Source organism: Montipora foliosa, chromosome 4 (genome assembly GCF_036669935.1).
Source record: "Montipora foliosa isolate CH-2021 chromosome 4, ASM3666993v2, whole genome shotgun sequence".
In the NCBI taxonomy this organism is placed as follows: Eukaryota; Metazoa; Cnidaria; class Anthozoa; order Scleractinia; family Acroporidae; genus Montipora; species Montipora foliosa.
Genome location: NC_090872.1, coordinates 30,022,632 through 30,032,631, shown reverse-complemented (window position 1 = coordinate 30,032,631; position 10,000 = coordinate 30,022,632). Strand labels below are relative to the sequence as shown.

The 10,000-nt window shown below is 39.7% G+C and overlaps 1 protein-coding gene across 2 annotated transcripts in view; it reads right to left on the bottom strand.

Annotated features, from left to right (window-relative positions):
- The window catches only part of LOC138000577 (endothelin-converting enzyme homolog), a 27,068-nt gene that overhangs the window by 7,731 nt on the left and 9,337 nt on the right, over positions 1–10,000 (bottom strand). For both annotated transcript variants that reach the window (XM_068847086.1, XM_068847087.1), the window contains 6 exons: positions 9,408–9,541; positions 6,641–6,869; positions 6,278–6,376; positions 5,831–5,908; positions 5,287–5,390; positions 2,086–2,144 (listed from right to left, as the gene is read on the bottom strand). In XM_068847086.1, coding sequence (XP_068703187.1) covers positions 2,086–2,144; positions 5,287–5,390; positions 5,831–5,908; positions 6,278–6,376; positions 6,641–6,869; positions 9,408–9,541 — 703 coding nt within the window. The remainder of the gene's footprint in view (positions 1–2,085; positions 2,145–5,286; positions 5,391–5,830; positions 5,909–6,277; positions 6,377–6,640; positions 6,870–9,407; positions 9,542–10,000) is intronic.

Below are 10,000 nucleotides of genomic sequence, written 5' to 3'. Positions count from 1 at the left end.
GTTACGATTCTTTGTGTATTGTATTTGCATTATACTGCAGCATTCACATTTCAATGATATGGAAATACCTGAAACAAAACGATTTATTCCCAAAGAGTTTTAATTGGGTACGACATTGAGTTAGCCGATTTGGTTTATTGTTTATTTTTCCGCGAAACCTGATTTAAAAATAAACACTTTTCTGACGCTGATGGGGAGGCCAATTTGGGTAAATCTTACTCTTGGGTGATGGAATCTTGATAGTGTCCCACCTCTGCGAGTGTATGCAGGGCGGAAAAAAATAATGAAATCCAGTTACCCAATGGGCCAGTACATTTCAGTTTTCAGTTGCCCCCACTAAAATATCACTTGCTCAAGAGATGCGCAATGTTCATGTCTTACTGGAAAGTATCATTAAGGTGATTCCTCAGAAAAGTTGTCGAACGATTTTCTTGAATCTTTCCCTGAATGTTCCCTACTAATCCCTGTCTTGCGAACTACAATAAAAAAGATAAGTCACCGTGTTCGCCTAAGAGATATCATGGGCCAACCTTACCCCATTGATGCCTGTACTGATACCAATCATGCGCGTTATTTCATCGGCTCAGAGTACATCTTGCGGCAGCTCAACGAGAGGGTTTTTAAAGTAACACTTGAAAAATCACCTGATAGGTAGAAAGTCTAGAGCATATGGAACACTGTGCTATATAGGTTATGGAAAAAGCATTCAACCTAAAACGACGTCGATTCTAAACGTTTCTCGAGTCGTTGTTTTCAAGATCATAATTTACATCCCCAGGTATGGGGCTTCGTGTACGTTTTTAGCTATATCTTTTTTCCCTCCCGATAAATTTTTTAAAATCTTTTGTTAATTAAAGGAGATAATTTGTACACCAAAATTATACAATAAAAAATGTAGGTCACCATGCTCGTTTAAAAGTAAAACACCATCGTACCTGTCTATCTAGATTATCGTAGATCGAAACAACAAAATTCGCCATGTTCTCGGAATGCGCGCGCTTATTAGCAAGGAGTTATGGGTCATTCACAACTTCTCTCACATGTTTTGAGAACTGTTTCAGCGTGTATGATCGTCTTACGCCATATTTAAAATGTTGCAAATTTGATGCAATTTATAAATATTGACAAACAAATTGCGCAGTACAGGATGCGTAGTGCAATACTGATAAATCACCTTAACAAGATTACTGAGGCTAATCTCCCTTGTCCACTGGACCACCAAAATTCCATTTTCACTTGCCCAAGAGCAAAACTTAGTTTCCCCAGGCAACCGGACCTATTGTAGGTTTTTTCAAGTGAAGCTATGATCCTCGCAGTTATGAACGCAATTTTTGCAATTGCGTAAAGAAGCCTGAAAAATTCAGGCTGAAAAATGTAGGTTTTTTCCTGCCCTGCGATGTGTTGAGTTCCAGTCGATATCAACCTGTCTCAAGGGTTTTTCTCCAGGTGCACGGGTTTTCCTCCCTCAATAAAATCGACTCCCAGCTAATGATATCTGGCTTAGCAGCTGTGCTCCTTAGGACCCTTCTCGGAAAACCACTCATGTGATTGCACGTTTCCTGATAAAGGATCAAAAGACTACAAGCCCCGACCTCTATAGATATGCTCCTAATAATTCTGAGGCCGAACTGACAGATCGATCAGTGCTTCAACACGATCTTTATTGACTGTATTTTCGTCTATACTGGACATGGGTGACCAATCAACAATTAGACCCGTAGCCCGCAAGGGCTACGGGTCAATAGCTCATGAGGCGAAGCCGAATGGGCTATTGACCAATGGCCCTTGAGGGGGAAGGGTCTAATTGTTTTAGTATCACCCAACTAGTCGGACAGAAAAGGCAATAATAAAGTTAGCAAATGAAAGTTAAAAATATATTTATTTGGGAATAAAACGAAAGAAAGCGTCACGCTTTTTGCTACTCGAGGACTATTACTAATAGTCCTCTTGTAGCGTAGTCAATTAAAATGCAGCATTTGCATTAGTCCACTAGTTGGGTGATAATAATACCTGATAGTACCAATTTTCACTGTCAGTTGAGCGATTATTGTGAAATGCATTGAAACAAAACATATTTGTACTTACTTATTTCGTTTTTCTCCCACTTGTAATACGCATTCACTGACTGTGGCCCATTAAACCATCTGTGATCAAAAATGGATACTGTTGTTATCAATAAAACAAATTAAGAGCCTGGTTAGGTCAAAGACTTGACGTGACAGAGCTTACGAACTGAAGTTGTGTGTAGTCCTCGTCCAAGGAAACTTCAAAGTCATGATCAAATTACAAACACTTTCTCCTCAGAGTATTAAACCAGAACATTGGTCCGACCGGTGTGCTCTTGATTGAGTCAACTCATTTCTTTCCGAAGATCATCGCAGTTCGTTGAGCAACTTTAAGTCGGCGGCACACCAGTCGACAATAGCGCAAAATTCGCCCAGTGAGCGGAGTTCATTTTTATGCGCATTTGCCGCTGCGAAAATAGCGCTCAATATCAAACATGTTTGATATTTTCTTAGCCGCGAACTTTTCTGACGAAATTTTCGCCCAGTGTGCCAATCTCGACCCCACAGCTCTTCTCTTGACTGAGGGAAAGAGGAGCTCTTGGGAACACTGAAACAACGTGTCTTCTCATTGGTTTTCGTGAAGAACAATCAAAAGCGTCTCTAATTGGTGCATTCATGTTAGCACGAGGAGTGAGCAGGCACCTTAAGGTTCAAATAGCCAAGTTTTGGCTATATGTATTTCTACGGCGCATGTTCTCTACATAAAATTTCCCAGAGCGTTGGGTCGATCCGAGGCTCTGGTGACGAGAATGCCCAGTGTGCGACACTGAACTTACTTAGCTCTTGTCGTCATGACAAATGTCAATAGGAAATATATCTGTTTACAAACATTGACCTCAAATTTCTTTTGATATTCAAATTCACCAACCACCGAACAAAAGAACCCTTTGTTTCGGCATCCAATAAGGCTCTGGTTGGCACATTAATATCAATAGGTGACGTAATCGATATCTTCGCTATACAGGGTTAAAAGGGCAATTAGTGATGATGAATCAGTTTAATTGCGTAGGTCAGAAGTAATGTAAAATACTTTATCTCATCGAAATTGAGTTCATGAAAAACTTCTTTACTCTCACTGAATCAATGTATTAGTTTCTTTTCAGGGTACAATAAGTGACGGCTCTACTGTCCTAAAATTGAAAAGCGTTGACACATAAATATCCTGGACGATGCATAGTGTGGCTTTCACACTTCGTATAAGCCATACAATAGGCCACTTCGGAAAATACCATAATACTCTTTTTTTGTCCCCCAAAATTTTGCATAAGCATTGTTTTTGTTTTCTCTTGGGACCCTTGTAAGTCCCATGAGAAAACTGGAAACAATGGTTATGCAAAATTTGGGGGGACAAAAAAAGAGTATTATGGTATTTTCCGAAGTGGACTATAACGGCGCTAGATGTGCGGGAACAACGCTGGCGCTGCATACGCTTGAATTCTTCGAGGCGGAATTTTCGCCAAGTGTGCCGCCAGCTTTAGCAGTTGCAAAGGAAGCCAGAAAAAAATTCCCCGTTTAAAAGCGATTCAAACCCGTGACCGCGCCATTGCGCTGCACTTGCCAGCTGAGCCATTCGTTTATTCCAAGAAATCGTTTTTTCTCGTAAGGGTAAAACATAAACTCGCAATTGACTGGCTGTTTCCAACAGACTTGACAGCTAAGTTGGTACAGAGCAAGTACTGCGCAGTCGAACGGTTATAGGTTCGAATCCCCTTAAAGGTGGCTGAAACCAGTTTCACTACTTTGAAGAGACCTCTTATTAGAAGGGTTGTCACTACAACACTGTAACACGTAACAGCAACGTTATGGTACCATATGAAACACCAATTAATGTTTAACGAAATGCGTTTACTATTGGTTACCATGGCAACATGAAAGCTCTCATAAAACACCCTATATTTCGCTTTTACTTGCTTATATCTCAAGAATGAACTCTGTGACCCCCATTTTTTTTATTGTAGAATATTAATGAGCAATCTGAGATAGAACTATCAGCAAAATTTAAAAAAATTCTTGGGAGCCAATTCAGGGCTGCCTTATATTTTTTGAAAAATTGTTGTCACGTGATTCAGTACTTATAACTCTACTAATAAGGTCTCTCAAGATGGTGAAACTGGTTCCAGTCACCTTAATTAAGCCTGGATTTTGCCGCTGCTTAACTAACTGTGACGATCTTTGCAACTTTCATTTCATTCTAATCCACAGTTCAGATACATGAATCTTCACGTATTCAAAAAGATCATTTTTTTCCAATTGTTGTTCCTTTACCCTTTGCCGAGCAACTTTTATATAATAAGCGCAATAATGAACTCATTTTCAATGGTTCTCACCGATGATGTATAGACCTTATTCATAAATGGAGGTCAATTTACAATTCTTTTGTCGAAGTGCAAATTAGCCTACCAAGCCTCGACACCATACAGTGAATTGAAAAGAATTCCTGCTCTAAAATGAGGCTTGGTAGGCTAATTTGAATTATAAATGTAACCGCCATTTATGAATAAGGTCTATAAGGGGGGTTTGACGCATAGCTGACTTTATTATCAAAAGCTTTTAATTCTTTATTATATAAAACACATAGATTCCGGGTTTGCCATGCGTCTTTTCAGTAATAATAGATCACAGAAGACGTCAAAATGCGGTAAGAACATCAGTGGCCCAATGAACTGCGCAACTACAGAGATCTTTTGATCGGACAGTTTTTAGTTTACTTGCATAAAATTGGCCGGACAACCGGGTGAAATATTTATTGCGTACATTACAATTTTGTAGCTTCAACCCCGCTTTGGACTACGGAAATGAAGAAGGCCAGTATTTTTAAATATTTTTTTACAACCCTAGTTCGACATGTCAAACATTTTCCTTAAAGTTTTTGCTCGTTTTTCATTGGTATTCTTTTTGTTAATAAAGTAGTTTTTAAATGCTCAATAAGATATTTTTTCAGTTTTTTAAAAATAAAATAAACAAATCATCTTCTCTAATGGGCGTAATGCACATCACCGGTTGTGTTTATCACCCTGTATCATATTACATTGTCGAGAAACAAACACTCCGTACAACCCCAGTGGCTAGAGCATCAGACCGATGTTCAGGAGGTCCTGGGTCCGATTCCTGCCTAATACTCTGATTTCCATTTATTTGTTTCTTCGCCCGTTGCCAAGCAACCAATAAGTGGACATCTCATTACGAGGCTGCAAAAAAGGCAAGCGACTGCAATACTTACCGTCCCCTTAATGACGGTCTCCCAAGTTTAGCAAGGGATTTGGACGAGTACCATCTGCTGACATTAACTTCATTCAAAAGAAATCTCTTATTGTCTACTTTAAGCTGAAATACAGTTCAACACAAAAAAGCGATAAGCTTGCATTTAACCCTTTCACTCCCATGATCTAAAAGTTTATTCTCCTTACTAGTGTCATAGATCTCTTTTTGGTTAGCCATGAGAATTTAGTATTACATCAAGATAACATCCCTTGGCTGATATTAATCTTCATTCTCAATACTTGTCTGCTTGAGAGTGTATTGAAACTGTTAGGTGAATTTACAAACTGATCAGTTGTGGGAATCAAGGGTAAAATGTTCCGAGTGCATTTCACGAATAATAAAGAGAAGGGCATTTCTATTACAAAAAAAAAGCCAGTCCATTGTTCAAGAAAACATTGTGCTAATCAGTTCGTCCATCCTGAAATTCTTAACTTCGGGCGATGTTTGGTTTCAAGTTTCATTTAAAAAGTTTACTGACTTACTGCTCCCCTTTTTACACTTACATCTTGATAATATCCTGCAAGTGAAGTCTTATTCACACACATTTCAGGATAGCCAATCTTCTCAACTATAGCTTCCTCCTAAGTAGACAAAACTCTTTTTTAGTGTAATTTTTAGTTACGAAATTCTCAACCGGCCGAGGGAGAGCAGAAGCTAAATGACTTCATACTAAGTTAGTTTTTTCCGATGCCACTTTTAACAATTGCTGGAAAGACGACCGCAAAAATGGCGCTGTATTTACACATGAATGGATCGAGAGGCATATTCCTCAAGTGGCCTCGAATTTTAACTCCATCACGCTTTGGACATCTCCTCTGAACTTGTCGCCGTCCTTCAAAAACGTGGAACTTGGAGTTCATTTCTAACTTCATAGTGTTTTTCATTTCAACGAAAACGTTCTTTCGTTCACAAGTATATCTTTAAATTTCTCAAGGTACCAAAACGCTCACCTTTTCATACACTTTCGGTCTCGTCTCATCGTCTATCCATACTAAATTTGCCACTTCCTCTCGGAACGCAGTTCTTATGTTTTCCATCATTTCCTTAACCTGTGGATCAACAAATTCACACAGCCCCGTTCCCAGCGTCTCTTTGAGAAAAGGATGAGAGACCCTGGGAGGAAGGTGGCAAGTTCATATAAATCGTTTGAGATGATGTCATCATAGAAGCGCAAAGTAGGACTCAGTGTCCTCAGTGAGGTATTCAACCAAACGGAACCTTAAACTGATTCTAAAACCCTCAAAACACAATATCAAGAACAGACTACAAATGAAAATGAGAAAACAGAAGAAGCCTGAGGATTTTTATATTACCAGTGGGATCATCTTCTCGTCAAATGCTTTTTCAACGTACAAGCTGCCCGTTGCAAATCCGAGCCCGCGATGGTAGTTGACGGCTTTGATGCAGGTCAGCCATCTTGGAGATTCTCCCTTGATATGCGAAGCTATCCTTTTGTATTTGGCCTCTACATCTCGGAAGGGCCTGGACAGGAATGGTACCAGCCTCCTCAGCACCGTCCAGATGAAGTAATCTGATAGGGTGCTGCGACAAGCAATAGAAAAATCGAGTTAAACATGCGGGAAATGAAAAACTTGCCCGCAACTTAGATCCGGTAGGGGAGGAAATTGCTGATACGAAGAGTTACTAAATATATTGTTCGCAACTTGAGAAAATGCACGAGTTATGACAAAAATTGCCATCACGGAACTCTTGTCCAGGTCAGTATCAGGTTGACTGCATTTAATTGTTTGAGTAAAAATAATTGATACTTACTTGGGAAAGAGATTCTGTTGACTAGCCAACCAATGATATCGATGGTTTTTACTCTCGTGACCAATATCCATGTTTTCAACCGCAAGAGAGAAAAAATTTATAGTCGAAAAGATCTGTTTTAGGGGTACCAATACAGACACCGTGGCGTCACGTGACAACCGAGAAGAACACCATTAAAATCAATCTCATATATTTTGAAACAGATCGTACTCAAATATTTTACGCGTGCCTTCATTAGATAGTCGCTCAGCAAGACCAAATAAAAATGGCTGTTTGGCTTTGACTAAAGATACGACGCGCTCTTTACTCTTTGATGTGACAATAGTCCATGACCAAGAGTAAGAATCTTCTATCAGGTTTGTCCCCATCAGCGTCAGAAAAGTGTCTATTTTTTAAACCAATTTTTGCGGGAAAATAATCAATACACAAAATCGGCGAACTCAATTCAAAATCTCCCGGGTTGATTTTTTGTGTATTGCGTTTGCACCGGGGCCCATAACCTGGCGCCTGCAACTCCAATATTAGGTCTATGTAACGGCATTTGCACAGACCAAACTATTTTTTGACGAGCTCTTAAGGACGATGCCTACTAATTCAAAGGTATTTTTGCGCGGTTTACTGAATATGCGGGAAAAGCAGATCTCAACAAGTGTTATTAAAACCCAAAAAGAAAATTGGGGGTAACCACGCATTTTTCAAAGATAATTAATCAACAATATTTGCAAAAAGCTTTAAAATACAAAGCAATGTATGGCGTTCCTTTCCAAATTAAAGCTTAATTATCTCTGAAAAATGCATGGTTACCCCTCACTTTTCTTTTTGGATACCAAGAGCACTTGCTAAGCTCTGCTTTCTCCGCATAAATTTAAACCGCGCAAAAATATCCCTGCATTAGTAAGCACTACCGATAGGAAATCCGAGTATCTGGAGATGCGCAATAACAAGAGTAGGCACCGTCCTTAAATAGGCTTTGGATTGCAGGAGTGACCATTCTCAATTCCACGGGTAAAGGGTGGTTTTTCAATAGCGACGCAAGCACAAAGCGCAAGCATAAGAGCGCTTATTTCACCGTGAAAACGGGGTTGACGCAAGCATAAGCAGAGCGCAAGCACAAACACAAGGATAAAAAATTTTCCTTTTCCTTGTGCTTGTGCTTATAATTGCGTTCGCTTGCGTCGTGTGAAAACGAAACGCAGCATAAGCACAAAGAAATTTGTTGCGTTTGACCAATTAAAGGACTCGTTCCAGATTCCCCGCGTCTGAGAATTGAACAAAAAGGCGGTTGCCGTGGTTGATTTTGATGCATTCGTCGACGTTCGTTTTCACTAGCATAAGCTGCTTATACCTGTGCTTGTGCTTGCATCGCTAGTGAAAACCAGGCTTAATAACTTCTCATTCAAGACTTGAAATTATCTGGAAAGGTTCGGTTTCGCGACAAAATAGATCTAAATATAACTTGGTCTGTAAAAACGCCGTTTCACAAATACAACGAAGTTGTACGCTCCTAGTTATGGCCTCCTGATTTGCAATACAATATAGCATTCACATTTACAGTGGAGCGTTTTCAATTGAGTGTCGAAAGTAATTAGCGAATTGCTTTGATTTTGCATTACTTCACTCAGTGATTGGTTCAAAGTTCTTGCGCCATTTTTTCAACCAATCAGAAGAGAAGCCAAAACCAATCGCGGCTCACGCGTGCACATTTTCCCGCTTCTTGTGTCATCTACGTGTAAATACTTCCAGTTTTGATTGGTTAACTGAATTGTCTCCGTCCTTTTTGATTGGCCAAAGTAATTACTTTGGTTTTGGTTTTTACGACACTCGATTGAAACTCGCTCTAAATGATATGGAAATGCCTGGAACAAAGCGTTTTATTCCCAAACGGTTTGAATTGGGTACAACATTAATTGAATTAGCCGAAATGGTCTATTGTTTATTTTCCCCCAAAAGCAAATACTCTTCTGACACTGATGGGTACTAGGCCAATATACGCCATTTCTGAGTTCACGTCTTCATCCTCTTCAAAGCGAGTCTAAGTGCTTGTGATGGTAATTAGTTCTACATTGCATATGAATGGAAACTGATTTTCATAAGAAAAAACCTCGCACTTAGACTCGCTTTAAAGAGAAGGCGGAAATGAACTCGGAAATGACTTGTTTGGGCAAATCTAACCCTTGGTTGTGACCACGAACGTGATGCATCGATGTCACGTTAAACACCAAAAGGTGTCCTTACTTCGTAAGGTGCCACGCAAAGGGAACAAAGAGCCGCAAATTTCAAACTGTCTTCTGTACAAAAAATACTTACGAGTTATTCGTGGAAAGAACAACTTCGGCCATCTTTTTGAGATACTCAGGAGCTGGCACAATGATTTTTTGGGACTTTTTTAGCGATATGCTGTACTCTGCGAACAAACTGTTTAAATAGTCCAGCCACTGAAACTGCGGAAAGAGAAAAATTAAAGATACAACTCTTATTCTTTGATTCTTGTACGATTCAATTAAAATTATTGAAACGGCTACGTTATTTTCTAAAAATGTCGATTTTCAGTCCCAGGCGGGAGAGAAAAGAGGTTTGAAATCAACAGCGGGGTCTGAGTGCGTATACCCTGCTTCGCAGTCTAGAGGCTCTGTATCGAGAAGGAAAGGAAACTTCTGCATGGATCTTCTCGAAGTTCTGTCACGCATGCGCGACGTGACGTCAGTGGAAAGTCACTTCCACCCTTCCGCCATTGGGAAGGCGTTTAATAGCCGATTTTAAGCCAGTTAAAGTGCCCCTGTGATAAAAAAAAAGTCACGTTCATTTTTTCTTCAGATTTTGAAAGTGTGTTTGCTTAACACCTGGCTGGCAAGATTTTCAGCGTTGATTTTTATCCAAAGCCGTTTACTTTGATTGTAAGT